We start from the raw sequence: 26,336 nt of genomic DNA, 5'->3' as shown, positions 1-26,336 counted from the left end.
CTACACCAAATCTAAAATTAACCCCTTCACTGCTGGGCATAATACAAGTGTGGTGCGCAGCAGCATTTAGCGGCCTTTTAATTACCAGAAAACAAAGCCAAAGCCATATATGTCTGCTATTTCTGAACAAAGGGGATCCCAGAGAACAATTTACAACCATTTTGTGCCAAGATTGCACAAGCTGTTTGTAAATAATTTCAGTGAGAAACCTAAAATTGTGAAAAATTGATCGGATTTGGCGGTAAAATGGTTGCATGAAATAAACCAAAATGGGCCTAGAACAAAACTTTGGGTTGTCTACTAAAAAAAAAAATAATAAAAAATATATATATAGTTTTGATAGGTAAATATATATAAAAAAAGGCTCTATTTATGTTTAAAATGTAGTGATGGCAAAAATGCTAAAAATGCATTGGTCTTTTGGGGAAGTTTTTGTCTGAAGTGCCCGGTCCTTAGGGGGTTAAGGATGAGCTCACCTACAGAGCAATCCCTGAATCGATTGAAGATTTTATAGCTCTCTGTATACGCTTGGACACTCGCTACCTAGAAAGACAGTGAGAAAGGGGAAGAGGCTATCGGACCTCTGTCAGGCAAACCTGTACGTTTAGCACCATGCTTTCCTTCACCTGCTGCTTTCTCTTCTCCACCACTGGTTGTGGAACCTATGGATCTAGGAGCTGTCCATCTTTCTGAAAATGAACGACTTAAAAGATGCACTCCTACTTTTTTATTGTGGTGCCAAGGACCATCTATGTAGAATGCACTGCCCGTCCAGGAAAAGACAGAGCTTAGTGGAATCAGGAGAAGTCCCACTAAGCTTGAAGTTTCTAAACACTTCTCCCCAACGCATCATGGTACCTCTAACAATAACTGTAGACTCTATACAACACAATTTGGAAGCCTTGGTAGACTCCGGTGCTGCAGGGATTTTTTTTTACTCTACTTTAGCCCAACAACTGAAACTTCCATCTCGTACTAAGTCACAGTTATTTAAGGTAGCCACTATCCATGGCCATCCTTTGGAATCTGGATTTATGCACTCTGAGACTTTACCTCTGCAAGTTACTGTTGGTATTTTTTATCAAGAAGTCCTTAAATTTGACCTTATTGAATCTCCATTGTATCACATAGCATTAGGATTGCCCTGGCCGACTCTACATAATCCCCAGTTCCATTGGCTTTCTGGACAACTCTCTCAATGGGGCGATTCCTGTTTTAGTACCTGTTTGAAACTACTCTTCCTTAGGAAACAGCATCTCCTGTCTGCCATCACCTCTGACTCGGGTGTCCCTAAACCCTATAGTGAATTTACAGATGTTTTTGAGGAAAAGGGGGCTGGCAAATTGCCACCCCATCGGACTTATGATTACAAGATTGACCTGTACCCTGGGGCACCTATCCCTAAGGATAGAACTTACCCCCTCTCTCAAACAGAAACCAAAGCTATGGATGATTATATTAAAGAGAACTTGGCCAAGGTCTTTATTCGTCCATCTTTGTCACCTGCTGGCGCAGGTTTTTTCTTTATGGAGGAGGAGGATGGGGGTCTACGGCCTTGCATTGATTATAGAGCGCTGAATAAGATTACAATCAAAAACCGGAACCCCCTTCCATTGATTTCAGAATTATTTGACCGTCTTCGGGGAGCACGGATCATTCATCCAGGACATGAGTGGAAGACAGCCTTTAACACCCGGGCTGGACATTACGAATATCTAGTTATGCCCTTTGGACTATGCAATTCCCCGGCTGTCTTTCAGGCTCTGGTGGATATCTTCTGAGACCTTCTCAACAAAGATGTGCTAGTTTATTTAGATGATATCTTAATCTTCTCTTCCTCCATAAAAGAGCACCACAGTCATGTGAAACAAGTCCTTACTCGTTTACGCAACAACAACCTTTATGCTATAATTGTCCAAATGTGAGTTTGAAAGACAATAGATCTCATATCTAAAGATGGATTTGCCATGGATCCCAATAAATTACAGGCTATTGATGATTGGCCCCAGCCCACTAGTCAGGGGAATGCAGCGTTCATCGGCTTTGCCAATTATTACCGGAAGTTTATTAAGGACTTTTCCCAAATTATTGCCCCAATAACTGCTCTTACCCGAAAAGGGGCCAAGTGCAAAATTTGGCCCGAATCTGCTCTAAAGGCCTCTGAAACGTTAAAAAATGCCTTTAGTGCTGCTCCTATTCTTGCTCACCCAGCCGCTTCTTTACAGTTTACCACGGAAGTGGATGCTTCGGATGTTGGTGCTGGGGCAGTACTTTATCAACGTAATCCACAGACTGGGAAAAATCATCCTGTAGCTTTCTTTTCCAAGAGATTCTCTTTAGCAAAGTCCCACTGATGATGTGGGAGAGAAAGAGCTGCTGGCTATCAAGTTGGCTCTCTCTGAATGGAGACATTTACTGGAGGGTACCATATTACCTGTTATCCTTGCTAACAATAAGAACTTGACATACCTTGATACTGCTAAACGATTAAATGCACGACAGGCCGGCTGGGCTATGTTTTACTCCCGCTTCAACTACATTGTGTCTTACATTTCTGGATCTAAGAACACTAAAGCAGATGCCTTATCTAGGCAGTTTGCTCCAGATACCTCACTATCTGATGCCCCTAAATCTATTATTCCAGAAGAACGGATTATTGGACAACTTTCCACATCTCTTCTAAAGCGTTTGCAAGCAGCCCAATACAAGATTCCGGTTTATCTTACAGTTCCACTACAGAAATACTTTGTCCCTAGTTCTCTTTGCAAAAGTCTATTATCTTGGGCCCATTATAATAAAGAGTTCTGGCCATTCCGGAGTACTACGCATTACTCAACAACTCCAGTCACATGTATGGTGGCCGAACCTTCAAAAAGATGTCAAATAGGTTTCCTCCTGTGCTACTTGTGCAGCAATGAAGATACCCAGAATGCTGCCTTATGGTCTCCTGCAACCTCTCACAGTGCCTAACCAACCTTGGACACATTTGTCTATGGACTTTATTGTGGACCTACCCCCATCTAATGGTTGCACTGTGATTTGGGTTGTCACAGATCGCTTTTCCCAAACAGGCTCATATTACATACCCTAAATTACATTCCTAAATTACCTTCTGCCCCAGACATGGCTACATTGTTGATTACCCACAATGTAAGACTGGACGGCTTGCCAGAAACATTGTCTCTGATCGTAGAACTCAGTTCATATCTTTTTTCTGGAGAGATCTTTGTAAACGCCTGGGTACTACTGTATCTTTATCTACCACTCCATTTCTGGCTGCTCTAGGGTATCAACCCAGAACCTTTCCTCTAAACTCACCACAAACGGGTGTACCTGCAGCTGACCGTTGTGTTCTAGTAGCCCATTGGCTCAAGATCCGCATCATACGTCAACATTATACTTGTCGTTACAAGAAGTACGCAGACAGATCCCGTCAGATTCCTCCTAAACTGAAAGTTGGTGACAAGGTGTGGCTCTCAACCCGCCGCATCCGGTTGAAACAGCCCTCCTACAAACTCGGTCCTAGATTCATCGGTCCTTACTAAATTGTGCAATGTGTCTCTGATACAGTCTTCAAACTAGCACTTCCTTATCTCGTGTTTTTCTAGTATTTCACCTGTCTCTGTTAAAACCAGCAGTTTTTAACCGATTTTCCCGAACTGTACCTCCACCTCCTCCAGTTACAGTTCATGGCCAGCCAGAATACATCATTTCAAAGATTCTGGACTCCAGATATTACGGACATTGACTCCAATACCTTGTTCACTGGAAGTGCTATTCTGTTGCAGATTGCTCCTGGGTTCCTGCAAAAGATGTCCATGCTCCAGCCCATCTTAAAGCATTTTATCTTGCTCATCCACATAAGCCTGATAGCCCTCAGAGAGGTCTTTGAGGAGGGGGTACGGTCACACCCTGGGAATGAACCTGGGACCTCAGCTTCCTGGGCTGTTGCTTTTGCTAGGAGCTATCCTGGCATCTGGACTGCAGACTGTTTCTTTTGCCTAGTTAGCGTTTTGTTTTCCTGCACTTTGGCTCCAGCTGCAGGTAATTAGCAATTATTCTCTACCTATATAAGCCAGCTCTCCCAGCAGTCATTGCCTGTTTATTGAGTTTCTACTCAGGTTGTGCTGTTTATTGCTATTTTGGATTGCTCAATGTTACAGACTTGGATTTTGAACTCTGCCTTTCTCTGCCCCTTGGAACTTAATTGGATCTTCTGTTTCCTTTGATCTTGGAACTGGACTTTGACTACGCTTTGCTTTAACCCCTTGAACCTCGCTGGATTGTTTGCCTTAAAGTTGCTGACCTGGATTGTCTTGGACTACGCTCAGACTGATCTAGTACTGTACAGTCCGGACTGCATCAAGAGCTTCAGGCTGGTTATTCCCATCTCCACCTTAATCTCTGGGTTACTCCGTACCGCACCTATACTTCATGTAGGTACTGTATTTTACTGCCTGTCTCTCCATCTGACACTGAGGAAGACGTGACACTGTGTGCATACGCACTAGGTGGTCTTGAGGAACTCGACAAGTTCTCCCCAAGGGGCTACCTCTTTTCAGCCTAAAAATGTCAGGTATGCACTCTCATGCGAAATGGAGTCAAGTCGTGGAATCTGCTCTCGGAAGTGACATCATCTTGGAGTTTTTGATAGAACACCGGCAGACTTGCGCACAACATTGTACGTAGGACGGCAGACAGGCGCATAATAGTGTGTGTGTACCTATATAAATGTGTATTTCATAGGAGTGTAAAAGTGTAAAACAGCACTACTCCACTTACCAGCAGCGACAGAGTCTGTAACATTGTGATCTGAGAGTTGCACAAATACGCCAAAAAATATATGAAAGAAGAAACTCCCAGCCAGTACCCAAAACATGTGCCAATAGCGGTGCCCATGAGAGTGCCTTCTCTCTGTAAGGAAATAGGAGAGCATTACACACACAGTGAAGTCAAAGACATATCTAGATAGCAGTGCCAATAACTCCTACTAGTGCCTTCCACTTTAACCCATCACCAGTAGCATATCTCTCCAAATACCTGTTTCATAACCTCCTCGTTAACAATCGCCACCATAATCCTCAGCCCACCTGTCACCATACCCCACTCTCCTTATCACAACAAATCACATTCTCCTCCAAATGCCTCAAGTTTACAACTCAAACTTACTTCAAAAACCCTGCCCATCTGGTGTTGGATGAATTCTTGGGACACGAAAAATGGCAAATACAAGTCGTCTTTGCCCTGACTTTTGCTGCTTAGCAATGTCTATGCATCTTTATGGACATTATGTTTTGTTTGCTGTTCCTTGGTAATACTAAGTTATAAGTTCATAGTTTAAAGAACAAATGGTTTACTTTTGTGCATTACTGTTCCTGCTCTGATATTTTATTGGGCATTAGAGCTTTTGTTAAACTTAAAAATTTACTCCAGATAGAAATTTTATTAGCATATATATTTTTGCTAAGTTCTTCGTATCTCCCGTTATTAAGAACTATATAACATAAAAACTTGAATATATCCACCACATTATCTGACAGATAGATGTTATCTATGGATATTTATATTTTCCTGGATAGCCATTGCCCATCACACATTATAGTTAGATGTTGACTCCTCTGCCTGCGGTCGGGGCAGGGGAACACGCTATAGATAATTGCTGCTCTCATATTGGAGAGTACGTCATACACTGATAAGGTTATTCCTTTAACTAGTCAGCGTTAATACAAAGTTCTCCAACATGCAATTAACACCAGGTGCGCATAACTCCATATAGATAACTTTTGTCACCTAGCTAACTCCACTTTGATACATGTCAATTGGATATTTAGAGTTTCCAACTTTAAAATTAGCTGCTTTCTCCAATTTTTTTTGATATTAGACATATGTTGGTAATACTCAAGTATATACAGGTGGGTCTAACAGGGATATTTTTTTACTGTACCCACTTTGAGTTACACCTGCCTACTTTTCATTCTGTTTGTTTATGAAAGAATCTAGGTTTGTACATACGTGGGGGTGTAAACTTTGCTTTTTCAAATGTATGTGTTATGTACTTTTTAGGGAATTAGACCAAGTATATTCTACCTAACCACGGGGATAGAGGTTATAGTCATTTGGTCTTTGATGAGATTCACTGGGCCTACGTTAAGGGTCCTAATAGCTTTAAGTGAATATGCAGTATGTTTAGTCGTTTGATTTACTGTACCACTAGTTGTGCCATCTATTTTGTACATTATTACTAGGCCACGGGCGATGAGAGGTTCTCCAGCGTCTCTAATGTAATTGAAATATATATGGTATGCCAGTATAAATGTTCTAGAGAGTCATGTATTGATGAGGTTGTAAAATTCCTATATATTTTTATACACTGGTAGGCCGTAGTTAATTAGATAGACCTCTCTTGCAGGTGTTGAGGAGCAAGTATGCTATAAGTCTATTACATTATGTTCCGTTTCCCCCCCATCATATTGCTTACTGGTTAAGCTTAGGGGCACAGACCCCATTTGAAACTCCTAATTCTGTTTAGATATGTTTATTTCTAGAGGTAACTGATACATTCCCCTTACCCTTTAAAATGAGGTGTTGTCCTTATAGGCTCTATTGATATATTTCCAGTGTGACCATATTACATATGAGCTCGATTCTTTTATTTGGCTGTTTATAATTTTCTGTCTTGACCTTTGAGTATGAAGAATTATATTTTCTGTGTATTTTGTTTGAAATAACCTCAATAAAAAAAAAAAAACCCTGCCCATGCTAACCGCTGCCTTATCGGCTCTCGCTGCCACCCTGATCCCCTCTTTACCATCTCACTATGTCACTCACAATGACTGTTCCTGAGGATTTCATCCCATGCAGCAGGATGGCCACCATGGTGAAGACCAGCATGAGTGGTCCGTACAGCTCTCCTGCGATCTTCTGTAGTGAGACAGAGGCAGACAGTGAGCATCACTGGGAGAACGTAACAGTAAATAAAGCTACTGGAACAAAAAACAGACCTGGGGGAAGTTGATCATCCTCACAGGTATCATGGACTCCAGGAGTCTGCAAGAAAGAAGATGCTGAGTCACACTCTGGGTTCCTAAAGCTTCTCTACATTACACAAGAATCATAGAGAAGGGACACAGCAGACAAGACAAAGATAGGATTTTGGGTGCCTATCATGTCCTAACTTCCCCATAGAAAAGACACCAGGCTCAGGCCCGTTGTACAGGAGGGGTCGGTAAGGACTCCATCCCATCATATCTGAGCACTATATGGTCTACATTCAAACAGACCCCATTTACTGACATTCTAAGCTGATTACACAGAGTTCTTTGTGTCTGCAGTAGGCGGCCATGCTGAGCTTATATGCAGAACTACACATTGAGATTGTATATCATTCCAGTTGTTTGCTCTATCCCTAAATCTAAAACTACAGTGCATCTCCAGCAATTTAGAGACAATACGGTCACCACAAACACTGCACTGGTGTCTGGAGATGTTATCGAGGTAAATATGTGAACATTAGATCATGTGCTCTTCAGTTAATATATTGCTCGTCACACTCTGAGGGAGAAATACGGGATGCCCCTTTATCTAGTATGTATGTCTAGTATGTACGCCCCTTTAGCTAGTATGTACGCCCCTTTAGCTAGTATGTACGCCCCTTTAGCTAGTATGTATGTCTAGTATGTACGCCCCTTTAGCTAGTATGTACGCCCCTTTAGCTAGTATGTACGCCCCTTTAGCTAGTATGTACGCCCCTTTAGCTAGTATGTAGGCCCCTTTAGCTAGTATGTAGGCCCCTTTATCTAGTATGTACGCCCCTTTAGCTAGTATGTACGCCCCTTTAGCTAGTATGTACGCCCCTTTAGCTAGTATGTACGCCCCTTTAGCTAGTATGTACGCCCCTTTAGCTAGTATGTACGCCCCTTTATCTAGTATGTACGCCCCTTTAGCTAGTATGTAGGCCCCTTTAGCTAGTATGTACGCCCCTTTAGCTAGTATGTACGCCCCTTTAGCTAGTATGTATGTCTAGTATGTACGCCCCTTTAGCTAGTATGTACGCCCCTTTAGCTAGTATGTACGCCCCTTTAGCTAGTATGTACGCCCCTTTAGCTAGTATGTACGCCCCTTTAGCTAGTATGTACGCCCCTTTATCTAGTATGTACGCCCCTTTAGCTAGTATGTACGCCCCTTTATCTAGTATGTACGTCTCTTTATCTAGTATGTACGCCCCTTTATCTAGTAAGTAGGCCCCTTTATCTAGTATGTAGGCCCCTTTATCTAGTATGTAGGCCCCTTTATCTAATATGTAGGCCCCTTTATCTAGTATGTAGGCCCCTTTATCTAGTATGTATGTCTAGTATGTACGCCCATTTATCTAGTATGTATGTCTAGTATGTACGCCCCTTTATCTAGTATGTACGCCCCATTATCTAGTATGTATGTCTAGTATGTACGCCCCTTTATCTAGTATGTAAGCCCCTTTATCTAGTATGTATGTCTAGCATGTACGCCCCTTTATCTAGCATGTACGCCCCTTTATCTAGCATGTACGCCCCTTTATCTAGCATGTACGCCCCTTTATCTAGCATGTACGCCCCTTTATCTAGCATGTACGTCCCTTTATCTAGCATGTACGTCCCTTTATCTAGCATGTACGTCCCTTTATCTAGCATGTACGTCCCTTTATCTAGCATGTACGTCCCTTTATCTAGTATGCACGTCCCTTTATCTAGTATGCACGTCCCTTTATCTAGTATGCACGTCCCTTTATCTAGTATGCATGTACCTTTATCTAGAATGCACGTACCTTTATCTAGTATGTATGTACCTTTATCTAGTATGTACGCCCCTTTATCTAGTATGTACGCCCCTTTATCTAGCATGTACGCCCCTTTATCTAGTATGTATATAGGCTCATGTATATTCTATTTCACAAGTTAATAATTTTATATTTATTTTTGTAAAGTCATCAACACTAAATAAAATATGTTCCCTTTCATTTCCTTGACTTATATATTCTATTATTGATATTAGTCAGATTCCAGTAAGCAAGTTACAAATGAAATAAAAATGGAGACAATGATCTTAAGTCATCAGTAAGACAGCAGAAGAGGAAGACAAAAAGATCCAACCACTTCCATATTTACAGACAACTCTTTAACATGTTCGCAGTTTTTTGTTTTGTTTTTATGAAGAGAACTGACAAAATAACCAATAAAATGCCCACCCATTTAACGCAAACAATCAGAACTACGGATTCTGTAAATATATTTAGGCCCCTTCTAAACCTATCTATTGTATTTTAGTAAAAAAGCCTATTCTTTTTAATGACACGATGAGTCCACGGATCATCTAATTACTATTGGGAATATCACTCCTGCCCAGCAGGAGGCAGCAAAGAGCACCACAGCAAAGCTGTTAAATATCACCTCCCTTCCCTCCCATTCTCTTTGTCTACGTTAGTGCTAGGAAGTGGTAAAGTTAGGTGTTAGTAAAAAGATCTTCAATCAAGAGTTTATTATTTTTATGTAGTGCAAGATTGTGCTACTTTGTCCTAGGGTGTAGCCATAGTACATATCAGTCTCTTCAGTAGAGCAGTGGTGGCTTTAGAGCAATGGGAACTGGTGGGACAAAATTCTCACTGCGCCTCCCATGTAATTTATGCTGCCCTAATACGGATAGTCTGAATAGCATTACTCAGGCTTTATTTTTTATCCACAGGGCAATGTGAGGGAGAGGACCTCTCAAACCTGGTGAGCTGCCTTGCTGTCTGGCAGATTTAAGAGGTAAGTGCTGACTTTTATTCTGGGTCTGGGTAAAAGGATCTCAGAGGAAGTGGAGCACTTTATTTCCTTGGGACAAAAAGACCTCCTATAGATAAAAGGAGGAGGCTTTATGGCAGCACTATTTAATCAGGCACTGGGGCGGTTAAATATAGAAGGCTCTGTGTATGGTGGTTTTTCACTACTCCGGTGGCTTAACTTTAACATAAAAAGCCGACCGGGAGATTATTTTCTGATAGTGTAATTCCTCCTGCTGATACTTAAGTTGTATCCTTCAGGTTTAAGCTTGAACACCTCCGTCTGTTACTTAAGGAGGTTTTGGCTACATTGGACGACAGCGACACTATGGTCGTAGTTAATCTGAAGAAATCCAGTAAGCTAAACAAATATTTTGAGGTACCTTCCTTGGTAGAGGTTTTTCCTGTACCAGACCGAGCTTCTGAGATCATTGCTAAGGAATGGAAGAGACCGGATATCCCTTTTTCTCCATCTCCTATATTTAAAAAGAGGTTTCCCATAGCTGACTCTATCAAGGAGGCTTGGCAACAAGGTGGAAGGAGCTGTTTCCACTCTGGCCAAGAGAACTACTATTCCCATAGAGGATAGATGAGCCTTTAAAGATCCTATGGACAAAAAGTTAGAGGGGTTACTCAAAAAGATGTATGTACACAAAGGTTTACAATGGCAACCTGCTGTGTGCATTGCTACCGTCACTAATGTGGCAGCATATTGGTTTGATGCGTTGTCTGATGCCATTAGGACAGACACTCCCCTTGATGAGATCCAGGATAGAATAAAAGCTCTTACGTTAGCTAAACTTTTAGCGATTCCTTACAAAGGAAAGACCTTGTTTGGACAGGGCTTGACGGAAATAATCTCCGATATTACGGGAGGAAAGGGTCATCTTCTCCCTTCCAAGCAAGATCAGTCTAAACATTCCTGGAGACACAATCAGTCCTGGAATAAGGGAAAACAATCAAAGAAGCCTGCTAATGAATCAAAGACAGCATGAAGGGCCTGCCCCCGATCCGGGACCGGATCTTGTAGGGGGCAGACTTTCCTTCTTTGCTCAGGCTTGTGTTCGAGATGTTCAGGATCCCTGGGCAGTAGAAATAGTGTCCCAGGGATACAAACTAGAATTCAAGAGTTTTCCTCCCAAAGGCAGGTTTCCGTTTTCAAGATTATCTGTAGACAAAAAGAGAGGCGTTCTTACACTGTAAGAGACCTCTCCGACCTGGGAGTGATAGTTCCTGTTCCGATGCAGGAACAGGGTCTGTTCGTAGTTCCCAAATAAGAGGGAACCTTCAGGCCAATTTTAGATCTCAAGAGTCTAAACAAATTTCTGAGAGTATCGTCCTTCAAGATGAAAACTATTCGTTCCATTCTCCCTTTGGTCCAAGAGGGTCAATTTATGACAACAGTGGATTTAAAGGAAGCGTACCTGCATGTTTCCATTCACAGGGATCATCACAAGTTTCTAAGGTTTGCTTTTCTAGACAAACACTTCCAATTCGTGGATCTTCCTTTCGGTCTTGCCACAGCAAGTCTTGCATACCTATTTCCTCCCTTCGCTCTTCTTCCTCGAGTCATTGCTCGAATCAAGGAGAGGGCGTGGCGATTCTCATTGCACCGGCTTGGCCCCGCAGGATTTGGTATGCAGACCTGGTGGACATGTCATCTCTTCCACCTTGGAGACTTCCGTTGAGGAAGGACCTTCTACTTCAAGGGCCCTTCATTCATCCAAATCTAGTTTCTCTGAAGCTGACTGCGTGGAGATTGAACGCTTAATTTTAGCCAAGCGAGGATTTTCAGATTCGGTCATTAAGACCATGATTCAGGTTCGTAAGCCTGTGACTAGAAGGATTTACCACAAGATATGGCGTAAATATCTATATTGGTGTGAGTCCAAGGGCTACTCTTGGAGCAGAGTTAGGATTCCTAGAATTATGTCATTTCTCCAAGAAGGTTTGGAGAAAGGATTATCGGCTAGTTCCCTAAAGGGTCATATATCTGCCTTGTCAATTTTGTTGGCTAAACGTCTGGCAGACGTGCAATCATTTTGTCAGGCCTTGGTCAGGATCAGGCCTGTGTTCAAACCAGTTACTCCTCCCTGGAGTCTTAATTTAGTTCTTAAGGTTCTTCAACCACATATTAAGTGGTTATCTTGGAATGTTTTGTTTCTTGTTGCTATTTCTTCTGCTCATAGAGTGTCAGAGCTCTCGGCATTGCAGTATGAGTCCCCTTATTTTTCATTCGAATAAGGTAGTTTTACGTACAAAATTAGGATTTCTTCCTAAAGTAGTTTCTGACCGGAACATTAATCAGGAAATTGTTGTTCCTTCCTTGAGTCCTAATCCTTCTTCTCAGAAGTAAAGGCTTCTGCACAATTTAGACGTGGTACATGCTCTAAAATTTTACCTACAAGCGACTAAGGATTTTCGTCAGTCTTCTGCATTGTTTGTGGTTTTCTCGGGAAAATGTAAGGGACAGAAAGCCATGGCTATGTCAGTATATGGCCGTGATATAATACAATATATTTAATAATTATTCTTTAAAATAAACCCCCAACAAAAATGCATATAAAATAAAATTAATGTAAAATTCCTAAATTATTTATATTAGTTAAAATGTATAGACACATTGAATTATATTTATAGAAAACCAGATATGAAACAAACTATACACGTTTAAACTATTATAATATGCTATGCGAAGATCATAAAAGTTACCTTATTTATTAACCTTATTCGCAATTGAATTTCATTAAAATACCACATTGAGATACCAAGATATGAGCCACTAACATTCAGACTGGTACAATTAAGTTATTTAACCCACAAATGATTCTATACAATGCTAATTAAAACCAGAAGTGTATATATTCTTAATGTAAACAGCCAGATTATATGACAATTTATCTAAGCTTACATAAATTATTTAGCAGCAAAAAGGTAAATTCTAAAATATATTTATATGGTTACAGTGATAAATGACTTGGCAAACAAAATATTAGTTTTAAACCACACAGAATTATGAATGCAAGCTAAAATACAAAGTGCCCTTTTAAAATTACTAACTGCAATTTGACTATAGTCTTAGAATACCTTTGTCAAAATATTAAAGATAACAGTCATACATCACCCAATTAAACAATTAATGTTTCAACTTTCAGCGTTTCTCTAGTAAATCCAATTTCGCCTCATAAACTGAAAGAGGTAATTTTTGCAAGATGGATAAAAATATAGGCCCAGGTTGCTTTATAATAGACTGGATCGCTGCAATTTTTTAGTCCAAAATATTGCAGCCAGAGTCCTCTTTTTCTCTCTTGCTTGGTATTATATTTTGCAATATAGTCCCACGCCTTTTTATTCTAATCATCGGAGCTGAGCATGGATTGGCCCTTCGAGTCGAACGAAACATTTGATTGGCTACTTGGATTTGCATATGTTTTAAACAATCAATTTGTTTGTCTGTCATACCATTTTAATCCCCTAGAGGGCAGCAAACAACCAGAAATGCAGTCATCAAAAGTTGCCACAGTTTACTATATCCTTATGAAGTGATTATTTAAACTACTTAAACTTCCTTGTATTAATCATATACAATTTTAATTATAGAGGGGATGATATGTCATTTTTCTGATTATTTTAATATGAAACATCAGTATTAATTTTAACATCATATTATTATCTTAAAATCCATTTAAAATTGCATTTGATCATTTCCTTATATTCATATAAAACCACAGCATATTACACATACAGAACATCTCTTTCTGATATTACACGATTTATGGGACGCCCACACGTGTATTTGTTAAATGCATGAAAAATATAAAGAAATGGGTTATTAAAATTGGCCATTTTAAATCCTTAAAACATCCTATGTTTTTTAAAAAAAAAAAATACATAGGTTAAGACATGCTAAAATTTGGACTCTGAGGTCCCCAGCCTCCAATATTACCCTTCTTAGGCTTAGACAATTTTCCAGATTCATGTGTTTATATTTAATATGTTGTCTGAATGAATATATATATTTATTTATTTATTTCAAGTATCTTACACTTACATGAAGATTAGGCACAATTTCTATATTTGAGATCTAATTTCTCATGTCAGTTGGTAACCTGAGTTCAAACATCCCATGTGTATTGAGATCTCAGCAGGAATAATTTATCATGTAGATGGTAAATTACAATTCTTTGAGCATGTTTGTATATTCAATCATTCTCACAGACGGACCGTCTATAATTCACAGGGGGCCTGTGAGTTCATTATCCATCTTGGGCAGGAAGCCCATATATGGGCATACACTTCTGAGGCTCCATCATGCTAATAATTACTTTGAAGTAACTGTCTGATCTAAGATTTGCAATACACAACTATACAGATGACCATCTTTTTGAAGTTATGTGTCTTTCTTTGAAATGACTGCCTAAACTTAACTAGACCAAATGTATTTTCTTTGTTCTCACCTGGATGCATTGTAATTTTGCATATTGAGTGGGGGAGGACTGAATTGTGGTCAGCCAAGCATTTAATGTCTTACAAACAAATGAATAATTTGGTGTTAACAGCCACATATATATTAAAATAATATAAATTCATATATTATTTAATCATCTTCACAGATACCTTGACAGCTGCTTCTCTTTTTTGTGGCTGAAGAGTATCATACGTTTTGCATATGGGACTGCTGGACAGCAGCCTCCAGAGAGTTACGGCTCATTCTACAAGGGCTGTTGCTTCCTCATGGGAATTCAAAAATGAAGCTTCTGTGGAACAGATTTGCAAGGCTGCAACTTGGTCCTCTCTTCACACTTTTTCAAAATTCTATAAATTTCATACTTTTGCCTCGGCTGAAGCCACGTTTGAGAGAAAGGTTCTTCAAGCAGTGGTGCTTCCGTTTAGGTTTCCTGTCTTGTCCCTCCCTTATCATCCGTGTACTCTAGCTTGGGTATTGATTTCCAATAGTAATTAGATGATCCGTGGACTCATCGTGTCTTAAAAAGAAAATTTATGCTTACCTGATAAAGTTATTTCTTTTTTGACACGATGAGTCCACGGCCTGCCCTGTTCTATAGGCAGGTTGTTTGTTTGTTATAAACTTCAGACAACTCTGCACCTTGTTGCTTCCTTTCTCTCCTTTACTTCGGTCGAATGACTGGGGTGGGAGGTGATATTTAACAGCTTTGCTGTGGTGCTCTTTGCCGCCTTCTGCTGGGCAAAAGTGATATTCCCAATAGTAATTAGATGATCCGTGGACTCATCGGGTCAAAAAAGAAAATTTATCAGGTAAGCATAAATTTCCTTTTTGCTGCTGGAGATTAAAATAGTTTCCCTCTGAAATTTAGGCTAAAAACTATTTTAATTGTGTTTAAATGCTGTTCATATGTAGACATCAGGAAATCAGAGGCTATTGTGGCTCGGGCAGTGCGGGGAAGACACTGGTGATACACGGCATTAGGGTGCAGGGAACGGATCATATAAGTGATATAAGTAAAGCAAAGCTGTAGGCGGTGATACACGGCATTAGGGTGCAGGGAACGGATCATATAACAGATATAAGTAAAGCAAAGCTGTAGGCGGTGATACACGGCATTAGGGTGCAGAGGACGGATCATATAAGTGATATAAGTAAAGCAAAGCTGTAGGCGGTGATACACGGCATTAGGGTGCAGAGGACGGATCATATAAGTGATATAAGTAAAGCAAAGCTGTAGGCGGTGATACACGGCATTAGGGTGCAGAGGACAGATCATATAACTGATATAAGTAAAGCAAAGCTGTAGGCGGTGATACACGGCATTAGGGTGCAGAGGACAGATCATATAAGTGACATAAGTAAAGCAAAGCTGTAGGCGGTGATACACGGCATTAGGGTGCAGGGGACGGATCATATAAGTGACATAAGTAAAGCAAAGCTGTAGGCGGTGATACACGGCATTAGGGTGCAGGGGACGGATCATATAAGTGACATAAGTAAAGCAAAGCTGTAGGCGGTGATACACGGCATTAGGGTGCAGGGGACGGATCATATAAGTGACATAAGTAAAGCAAAGCTGTAGGCGGTGATACACGGCGTTAGGGTGCAGAGGATGGATCATATAAGTGATATAAGTAAAGCAAAGCTGTAGGCGGTGATACACGGCATTAGGGTGCAGAGGATGGATCATATAAGTGATATAAGTAAAGCAAACCTGTAGGCGGTGATACACGGCATTAGGGTGCAGAGGATGGATCATATAAGTGATATAAGTAAAGCAAACCTGTAGGCGGTGATACACGGCATTAGGGTGCAGGGGACGGATCATATAAGTGATATAAGTAAAGCAAACCTGTAGGCGGTGATACACGGCATTAGGGTGCAGGGGACGGATCATATAAGTGATATAAGTAAAGCAAAGCTGTAGGCGGTGATACACGGCATTAGGGTGCAGGGGACGGATCATATAAGTGACATAAGTAAAGCAAAGCTGTAGGCGGTGATACACGGCATTAGGGTGCAGGGAACGGATCATATAAGTGATATAAGTAAAGCAAAGCTGTAGGCGGTGATACACGGCATTAGGGTGCAGGGGACGGATCATATAAGTGATATAAGTAAAGCAAAGCTGTAGGCTGTGATACACGGCATTAGGGTGCAGGGGACGGATCATATAAGTGATATAAGTAAAGCAAAGCTGTAGGCGGTGATACACGGCATTAGGGTGCAGGGGACGGATCATATAAGTGATATAAGTAAAGCAAAGCTGTAGGCGGTGATACACGGCATTAGGGTGCAGGGGACGGATCATATAAGTGATAAGTAAAGCAAAGCTGTAGGCGGTGATACACGGTATTAGGGTGCAGGGGACGGATCATATAAGTGATAAGTAAAGCAAAGCTGTAGGCGGTGATACACGGCATTAGGGTGCAGGGGACGGATCATATAAGTGATATAAGTAAAGCAAAGCTGTAGGCGGTGATACACGGCATTAGGGTGCAGGGGACGGATCATATAAGTGATATAAGTAAAGCAAAGCTGTAGGCGGTGATACACGGCATTAGGGTGCAGGGGACGGATCATATAAGTGACATAAGTAAAGCAAAGCTGTAGGCGGTGATACACGGCATTAGGGTGCAGAGGACGGATCATATAAGTGACATAAGTAAAGCAAAGCTGTAGGCGGTGATACACGGCATTAGGGTGCAGGGGACAGATCATATAAGTGACATAAGTAAAGCAAAGCTGTAGGCGGTGATACACGGCATTAGGGTGCAGGGGACAGATCATATAAGTGACATAAGTAAAGCAAAGCTGTAGGCAGTGATACACGGCATTAGGGTGCAGGGGACGGATCATATAAGTGATATAAGTAAAGCAAAGCTGTAGGCGGTGATACACGGCATTAGGGTGCAGGGAACGGATCATATAAGTGATATAAGTAAAGCAAAGCTGTAGGCGGTGATACACGGCATTAGGGTGCAGGGGACGGATCATATAAGTGATATAAGTAAAACAAAGCTGTAGGCGGTGATACACGGCATTAGGGTGCAGGGGACAGATCATATAAGTGACATAAGTAAAACAAAGCTGTAGGCGGTGATAGACGGCATTAGGGTGCAGGGGACGGATCATATAAGTGATATAAGTAAAGTAAAGCTGTAGGCGGTGATACACGGTATTAGGGTGCAGGGGACGGATCATATAAGTGATATAAGTAAAGTAAAGCTGTAGGCGGTGATACACGGCATTAGGGTGCAGGGGACGGATCATATAAGTGATATAAGTAAAGTAAAGCTGTAGGCGGTGATACACGGCATTAGGGTGCAGGGGACGGATCATATAAGTGATATAAGTAAAGCAAAGCTATAGGCGTTGATACACGGCATTAGGGTGCAGGGGACGGATCATATAACTGATATAAGTAAAGCAAAGCTGTAGGCGTTGATACACGGCATTAGGGTGCAGGGGACGGATCATATAACTGATATAAGTAAAGCAAAGCTGTAGGCGTTGATACACGGCATTAGGGTGCAGGGGACGGATCATATAAGTGATATAAGTAAAGCAAAGCTGTAGGCGTTGATACACGGCATTAGGGTGCAGGGGACGGATCATATAAGTGATATAAGTAAAGCAAAGCTGTAGGCGGTGATACACGGCATTAGGGTGCAGGGGACGGATCATATAAGTGATATAAGTAAAACAAAGCTGTAGGCGGTGATACACGGCATTAGGGTGCAGGGGACGGATCATATAAGTGATATAAGTAAAGCAAACCTGTAGGCGGTGATACACGGCATTAGGGTGCAGGGGACGGATCATATAAGTGACATAAGTAAAGCATAGCTATAGGCGGTGATAAAGGGCAGAAGGTGCTAGCTACAGATGGGAATTGACTCACCTACTTCGCACTTGTATGGGCTCCACATCAAAGTATGGCCGCAGGATGTCTATGTTAGCGTACAGGTTAAATGCTTTGGATGCCTGTCTCTTACCAGCCTGCCACATCTGTAGGGAAGAAACAGTTAAAATTCAGAAATCAGAACATAACCGCAGCAAAAGAAGGGGGAGGCACATAGGTGCTTAAAGAAAGTCCATATTTATTAGTGCATAACAACAATCTGAAAGGGTTCACAGACTGAAACACCCAACATGTTTTGTGCAGTCGCTCCTGCGCTTCATCAGAGATGACTACGCATTGACAAATCATACAGGGCCCTCGTGGTGTCTCATCATTTGGGTTACAATACATACTGCATGAAACATGTTAGGTGTTTCAGTCTGTGAACCCTTTCAGTGTCGCTATGCACTATGCACTAATAAATTTGGAGATTCTTTAAACACTTTTTTTCATCTGGAGCAGCATTTCTCTTTTTTCTGATTTATACTGCAGCTGAGGAATGCCGCTTCACTTTTCCTACCATCAGTCCCTTTTGCAGCTCAGTGACCGTATACTATTATCTGCACTTTACTATACCTACATTACGCCCAGGTATAGAGCGGATACTGAGAGACCTGAGACACACCCACAGCCGAGACTTGGAGCCTATCCTGGGCCGTTTAGGAGGACACGCCCCCATGACGTAGAACAGCCATCCTTGTGACGCAGCGGATGGAACAGAGAACACCCGACTATACACTGGGACTAGGTCCTAAGCGCTGTGAGCAGGCGATAAGAGGTATACACTAACTTGGATAATTGCTACTTTACCTGTCAAAACTAAAAAAAAAAAAATATTTAAGTAGACAACCGAAGGTATTGATCTAGGCCCATTTTGGTATATTTCATGTCACCATTTCACCGTCAAATGCGATCATATAAAAAAAATTGTTAACTTAACCTTCATAATGATATCACATTGTCTGACTAACTTGGCTAGAACTGCCAAAAACGAAAGAAGGTCTCCTCTTCTCTCTTCCTTTTAATTTACATGTTTAAAAACCACTGATTATTGTATGTTATACACAGGGAGCTGCGTCTCTCACATTGTAACTTGATTTTATTTCAATAAAGTCGGTTTAAAAAAAAAAAAAAATTGTTAACTTTTTCGTCAACTTTTGGGTTTCTCACTGAAAATTATTTACATACAGCTTGTGCAGTCACAACATAAATGGATGTAAAAGCTTCTGGTCACCATCATCTTAGATACTGGCAGACAGTCTGCAGTGCCAATGCCAAGTTTTAGTGCTTTGTTTATTATTTTATTTTCTGCAGTCTAGGATGCCCCCCTTACCCTCCCACCTCCCTGATCCCTACCAAACAACTATCTAATCCCCCTCTAACTTGTGCCATCTTAGGTACTGACAGCTGTCTGCCAGTACCCAGTTTATATAAATTTATTTATGTTAAAAAAAAACCACACATTTTTCAGTAGTGTAGCACCCCCCCCACACCCACCCCCCAGCCCACTCCCCACCCCCACCCCACCCTCCCCACAAAGCGATCCTTTTCTAGGTCCTCTCTCATTACAATTTTCTCCCTCTCTCCCGGTCTCAGTGTACCTGTCCCACCCTTTCCCGTCCTCTCCAGTGATGGGCCGCTCACCCGCCTCCCTCCTGACCCCCACACACCACCAACGATCGGCACCACTGCTACCTGATGCAGAAAGTGACACAGAGTGTCTCTCTCTGTATCAGTCTCTCTGCACTGCACCATACGTGGGGCATGCAAAAATATCGCAATCTCACCAATGTTAGCAAAATCGAGGCAGAAAAAGGCCCAGGACAGCAGCACCGTACACGCAAAGGCGCTGGTCTTTAAGGGCTAAACAACCAGAGCTGTACAGGGTACATTAAGAGGTCTTCAATTTGCGATCAAGCAAACATGTTTACTCTCAACTTGTAAAATGCGCACACGTTAGTGATGTTGTGATATCGCTTTTAGCTACTCGCGCTAACACTTGTAATCAAACACAAAGTGTTTATTTTAAAAATGTTTAGACTTGGCTAATATCTTATTCTATAGCAATACAACAGATATGTCTTGTAATTACAATGTGTTTACTGTCCCTTTAACTAGCAACATTTGCTTATTGTAACCATAATACTCTATGGCGTATAAACATCATCTGAGACCAGAGCTCTCACCTCATCAGCCACTTGCCGGCCCAGCTGTCCCTTAACGCCCTTCATTCCAAGAAAGGCCCCCTCTTCATCACCTTCTTCTGTGGCACCTTCCCCCTCTTCTTCATCCTCTTTCAGACGCTGGTGAATCTCTCCCATATCTTCAAAGCTGGAGCCAGAAGTATCGTCCATGTTCTCCATGTCAATCACGGCAGATCCTGCCCCACTCTATGAGACACATCAGGGATATATATGTATGTGATAAACACAGATAACATCATGTCACCAGCCAGGGGGTCACACCTAGTATGTCAGGGGTGAGAAAAGTCATATTTAATAAGTCAAATGCAGTGCATCAGGGGATAAGGGCTTCCACTGACATACCGATTGTGACCCCTCTGACCCCCTGATAAACACAGGTAACTTCGGTACCTTGGGGGGGGGTTAGATGGGGTCGCACTCTGTACCTTGGGGTGGTAAGAGGGGGTTGCACTCGGTACCTTGGGGGGATAAGAGCGGGTTGCACTCGGTACCTTGGGGGGGTAAGAGTGGGTTGCACTCGGTACCTTGGGGGGGTAAGAGTGGGTTGCACTCTGTACCTTGGGGGTAAGAGGGGTCGCTCTCTGTACCTTGGGGGGGTAAGAGGGGGTTGCACTCTGTACCTTGGGGGGTAAGAGGGGTCGCTCTCGGTACCTTGGGGGGGGTAAGAGGGGGTCGCTCTCTGTACCTTGGGGGGGTAAGAGGGGGTTGCACTCTGTACCTTGGGGGGGGTAAGAGGGGTCGCTCTCGGTATCTTGGGGGGGTAAGAGGGGGTCGCTCTCGGTACCTTGGGGGGGTAAGAGGGGGTTGCACGCTGTACCTTGGGGGGTAAGAGGGGTCGCTCTCGGTACCTTGGGGGTAAGAGGGGTCGCTCTCGGTACCTTGGGGGGTAAGAGGGGTCGCTCTCGGTACCTTGGGGGGTAAGAGGGGGTCGCTCTCGGTACCTTGGGGGGTAAGAGGGGGTCGCTCTCGGTACCTTGGGGGGTAAGAGGGGGTTGCACGCTGTACCTTGGGGGGGTAAGAGGGGTCGCTCTCGGTACCTTGGGGGGGTAAGAGGGGTCGCTCTCGGTACCTTGGGGGGGTAAGAGGGGGTTGCACGCTGTACCTTGGGGGGGGTAAGAGGGGTCGCTCTCTGTACCTTGGGGGGGTAAGAGGGGTCGCTCTCAGAACCTTGGGGGGGGTAAGAAGGTGTTGCACGCTGTACCTTGGGGGGTAAGAGGGGTCGCTCTCTGTACCTTGGGGGGGTAAGAGGGGTCGCTCTCAGTACCTTGGGGGGGTAAGAGGGGGTTGCACGCTGTACCTTGGGGGGTAAGAGGGGGTTGCACGCTGTACCTTGGGGGGTAAGAGGGGTCGCTCTCTGTACCTTGGGGGGGGTAAGAGGGGTCGCTCTCGGTACCTTGGGGGGGGGGTAAGAGGGTGTTGCACGCTGTACCTTGGGGGGTAAGAGGGGGTTGCACGCTGTACCTTGGGGGGTAAGAGGGGTCGCTCTCGGTACCTTGGGGGGGTAAGAGGGGTCGCTCTCGGTACCTTGGGGGGGTAAGAGAGGGTTGCACTCTGTACCTTGGGGGGGTAAGAGGGGGTTGCACGCTGTACCTTGGGGGGGGGTAAGAGGGGTCGCTCTCTGTACCTTGGGGGGGGGGGTAAGAGGGGTTGCTCTCGGTACCTTGGGGGGGGTAAGAGGGGGTTGCACGCTGTACCTTGGGGGGTAAGAGGGGGTTGCACGCTGTACCTTGGGGGGTAAGAGGGGGTTGCACGCTGTACCTTGGGGGGTAAGAGGGGTCGCTCTCGGTACCTTGGGGGGGTAAGAGGGGTCGCTCTCGGTACCTTGGGGGGGTAAGAGGGGTCGCTCTCGGTACCTTGGGGGGGTAAGAGGGGTCGCTCTCGGTACCTTGGGGGGGTAAGAGGGGGTTGCACTCTGTACCTTGGGGAGTAACAGGGGGTTGCACTCTGTACCTTGGGGGGTAAGAGGGGGTTGCACGCTGTACCTTGGGGGGTAAGAGGGGTCGCTCTCGGTACCTTGGGGGGGTAAGAGGGGTCGCTCTCAGTACCTTGGGGGGGGTAAGAGGGGGTTGCACGCTGTACCTTGGGGGGGGGTAAGAGGGGTCGCTCTCTGTACCTTGGGGGGGTAAGAGGGGTCGCTCTCAGTACCTTGGGGGGGGTAAGAGGGTGTTGCACGCTGTACCTTGGGGGGTAAGAGGGTGTTGCACGCTGTACCTTGGGGGGTAAGAGGGGTCGCTCTCTGTACCTTGGGGGGGTAAGAGGGGTCGCTCTCGGTACCTTGGGGGGGGTAAGAGGGTGTTGCACGCTGTACCTTGGGGGGTAAGAGGGGGTTGCACGCTGTACCTTGGGGGGTAAGAGGGGTCGCTCTCGGTACCTTGGGGGGGTAAGAGGGGTCGCTCTCTGTACCTTGGGGGGGTAAGAGGGGGTTGCACGCTGTACCTTGGGGGGGGGTAAGAGGGGTCGCTCTCTGTACCTTGGGGGGGGTAAGAGGGGTCGCTCTCTGTACCTTGGGGGGGTAAGAGGGGTCGCTCTCGGTACCTTGGGGGGGGGTAAGAGGGTGTTGCACGCTGTACCTTGGGGGGTAAGAGGGTGTTGCACGCTGTACCTTGGGGGGTAAGAGGGGGTTGCACGCTGTCCCTTGGGGGGTAAGAGGGGGTTGCACGCTGTACCTTGGGGGGTAAGAGGGGTCGCTCTCGGTACCTTGGGGGGGTAAGAGGGGTCACTCTCGGTACCTTGGGGGGGTAAGAGGGGTCACTCTCGGTACCTTGGGGGGGTAAGAGGGGTCACTCTCGGTACCTTGGGGGGGTAAGAGGGGTCACTCTCGGTACCTTGGGGGGGTAAGAGGGGTCACTCTCGGTACCTTGGGGGGGTAAGAGGGGTCGCTCTCGGTACCTTGGGGGGGTAAGAGGGGTCGCTCTCGGTACCTTGGGGGGGTAAGAGGGGTCGCTTTCGGTACCTTGGGGGGGTAAGAGGGGTCGCTCTCGGTACCTTGGGGGGGTAAGAGGGGGTTGCACTCTGTACCTTGGGGAGTAACAGGGGGTTGCACTCTGTACCTTGGGGAGTAACAGGGGGTTGCACTCTGTACCTTGGGGGGTAAGAGGGGGTTGCACTCTGTACCTTGGGGAGTAACAGGGGGTTGCACTCTGTACCTTGGGGGGTAAGAGGGGGTTGCACTCTGTACCTTGGGGAGTAACAGGGGGTTGCACTCTGTACCTTGGGGGGTAAGAGGGATCGCTCTCGGTACCTTGGGGGGTAAGAGGGATCGCTCTCGGTACCTTGGGGGGGGGTAAGAGGGGTCGCTCTCGGTACCTTGGGGGGGTAAGAGGGGGTTGCACGCTGTACCTTGGGGGGGTAAGAGGGGGTTGCACGCTGTACATTGGGGGGTAAGAGGGGTCGCACTCTGTACCTTGGGGGGGTAAGAGGGGGTTGCACGCTGTACATTGGGGGGTAAGAGGGGTCGCACTCTGTACCTTGGGGGGTAAGAGGGGTCGCTCTCGGTACCTTGGGGGGGTAAGAGGGGGTTGCACGCTGTACCTTGGGGAGTAACAGGGGGTTGCACTCTGTACCTTGGGGGGGTAAGAGGGGGTTGCACGCTGTACCTTGGGGGGGTAAGAGGGGGTTGCACGCTGTACATTGGGGGGTAAGAGGGGTCGCACTCTGTACCTTGGGGGGGTAAGAGGGGGTTGCACGCTGTACATTGGGAGGGTAAGAGGGGTCGCACTCTGTACCTTGGGGGGGTAAGAGGGGGTTGCACGCTGTACCTTGGGGGGTAAGAGGGGTCGCTCTCGGTACCTTGGGGGGGTAAGAGGGGGTTGCACGCTGTACCTTGGGGAGTAACAGGGGGTTGCACTCTGTACCTTGGGGGGGTAAGAGGGGGTTGCACGCTGTACCTTGGGGGGTAAGAGGGGTCGCTCTCGGTACCTTGGGGGGGTAAGAGGGGGTTGCACGCTGTACCTTGGGGGGTAAGAGGGGTCGCTCTCGGTACCTTGGGGGGGTAAGAGGGGGTTGCACGCTGTACCTTGGGGGGTAAGAGGGGTCGCTCTCGGTACCTTGGGGGAGTAACAGGGGGTTGCACTCTGTACCTTGGGGGGGTAAGAGGGGGTTGCACGCTGTACCTTGGGGGGTAAGAGGGGTCGCTCTCGGTACCTTGGGGGGGTAAGAGGGGGTTGCACGCTGTACCTTGGGGGGTAACAGGGGGTTGCACTCTGTACCTTGGGGGGGTAAGAGGGGGTTGCACGCTGTACCTTGGGGGGTAAGAGGGGTCGCTCTCGGTACCTTGGGGGGGTAAGAGGGGGTTGCACGCTGTACCTTGGGGGGGGGTAAGAGGGGGTTGTACTCTGTACCTTGGGGGGGTAAGAGGGGGTTGCACGCTGTACCTTGGGGGGTAAGAGGGGTCGCTCTCGGTACCTTGGGGGGGTAAGAGGGGGTTGCACGCTGTACCTTGGGGGGGGGTAAGAGGGGGTTGTACTCTGTACCTTGGGGGGGTAAGAGGGGGTCGCTCTCTGTACCTTGGGGGGGTAAGAGGGGTCGCTCTCGGTACCTTGGGGGGGGGTAAGAGGGGGTTGCACTCGGTACCTTGGGGAGTGAGAGGGGTCATCAGTACCTCAGGGACCGAGAGGGGTTAAACCCAGTGTGTCACTTACCTGCATGTTGTCATCAAACCCTCCCCATTCGGCTGCTGTGAGGTTCCTGCCGTCCCCAGCAGAGCTGGCCATAATGAGCTCACACGGTGCCCCTCGGGTACACAAGCAGCCAGGGCACACAGAGGAGGGGGTGAGGGTCCCTGTGTGCGGTGAGAGCCCCTTATCACACGGACACACGTCCCTAGCACTGACACCAGGAAGTAAACAAACTCGGGGACGTGGAATCTGGTGATGCGGCAAATATCGCGAGACCGCGCACGGAGAGCAGACATGTTTGTTGGGGCAAGTTTGTAAAATGCTGCAGACCTGTCACATAAGAACAAACAGCCGCTTAGGGACATTACATGATAGAACCGGGCAGATAAACTGTAATATGTAAGGGAGATAATTCGCCAATTTTTTTTAATAAGAATAGAATTAGTTGTCAAATATGCGCATGCGTACTGTGCCTGTGCAGTGAGTAGCCACTGAGCATGCGTACTGTATCCCTTGCGCTCTACTGAAAGTTGGGTACGCGTCCCAGTAAAGTATGTTACGCCTTTTGCGCGAGTACAGTGCAAGTTTGGCATTGCTTCTACGCATGCGCGGCTCTCACACGTGTACTTGCTACTGTAAGCAGACATGGAGGTCCCGGGCAGTGTGCAGGAGATGCGGAGCCGGGTGGTACTGGGCGAGTTTGGGCTTCGCAATGTAAGTTATTGGGCTTTATGCTGTCTGTTGTGCTCTAGCGAGAGAATGGTGCATAAGCTGTCACTAGTCCCATACACTAAGCATCTGTCTCATGGTGTCAGTGTGTAAGGATCTAACATAGAGCTTGTGTCACACTATCATAGTTGCCAACATTTATAAAAAATACCAGGGACACTTTGCAGCAGAGCAAGCAAGCGGGTTACTGGAGTATTGACGACCTACTGTTCAACTGCTCAGCCCACTCAGTTCTGCAATCAAAACACCCCCAGTAATAGTATAATTTAGACTTATCCATAGTTTATTATACAGATTACAGCACCAAGCTCTTACACCTACCCAGTCTCTGGAACACATTCTGGGCATATGGTTATTTGTACAACACAGCATCACAATTAGAAAGACAAATAATATGTGAACCCATTCAATAATAATAACAATATTCCATTAGGAATTAATTATATTTAAATAATACACTATATCTATTTATCATCTATCTATCTGTATATATGTATGTGTGTGTATATATATATATATATATATATATATATATATATATGCAAACAACAAATGTTGTGCAAAAGAGATTTTCAGGGACAAAAAAAATCCAGGGACATACAACAAAATCCAGGGACTGTCC

The 26,336-nt window shown here is 45.0% G+C and overlaps 2 protein-coding genes across 3 annotated transcripts in view; one reads left to right on the top strand and one right to left on the bottom strand.

Annotated features, from left to right (window-relative positions):
• The window catches only part of YIPF3 (Yip1 domain family member 3), a 56,171-nt gene extending 30,925 nt beyond the window's left edge, over positions 1–25,246 (bottom strand). The window contains exons 1-6 of the mRNA XM_053712758.1: positions 25,010–25,246; positions 20,352–20,555; positions 18,166–18,272; positions 7,002–7,047; positions 6,829–6,921; positions 4,783–4,914 (exon numbers count right to left, since the gene is read on the bottom strand). Of these exons, the coding sequence (XP_053568733.1) occupies positions 4,783–4,914; positions 6,829–6,921; positions 7,002–7,047; positions 18,166–18,272; positions 20,352–20,555; positions 25,010–25,081 (654 nt within the window). The 5' untranslated portion in view covers positions 25,082–25,246. The remainder of the gene's footprint in view (positions 1–4,782; positions 4,915–6,828; positions 6,922–7,001; positions 7,048–18,165; positions 18,273–20,351; positions 20,556–25,009) is intronic.
• Positions 25,247–25,613: 367 nt separating this feature from the next.
• Positions 25,614–26,336, top strand: part of POLR1C (RNA polymerase I and III subunit C) — a 41,504-nt gene continuing 40,781 nt past the window's right edge. For both annotated transcript variants that reach the window (XM_053712757.1, XM_053712756.1), the window contains exon 1: positions 25,614–25,699. In XM_053712757.1, the coding sequence (XP_053568732.1) occupies positions 25,631–25,699 (69 nt within the window). In that variant the 5' untranslated portion in view covers positions 25,614–25,630. The remainder of the gene's footprint in view (positions 25,700–26,336) is intronic.

Source organism: Bombina bombina, chromosome 4 (genome assembly GCF_027579735.1).
Source record: "Bombina bombina isolate aBomBom1 chromosome 4, aBomBom1.pri, whole genome shotgun sequence".
Classification (NCBI taxonomy): domain Eukaryota; kingdom Metazoa; phylum Chordata; class Amphibia; order Anura; family Bombinatoridae; genus Bombina; species Bombina bombina.
Note: the sequence above shows the minus strand (reverse complement) of the source record. Positions and strands in the feature narration are given on the sequence as shown.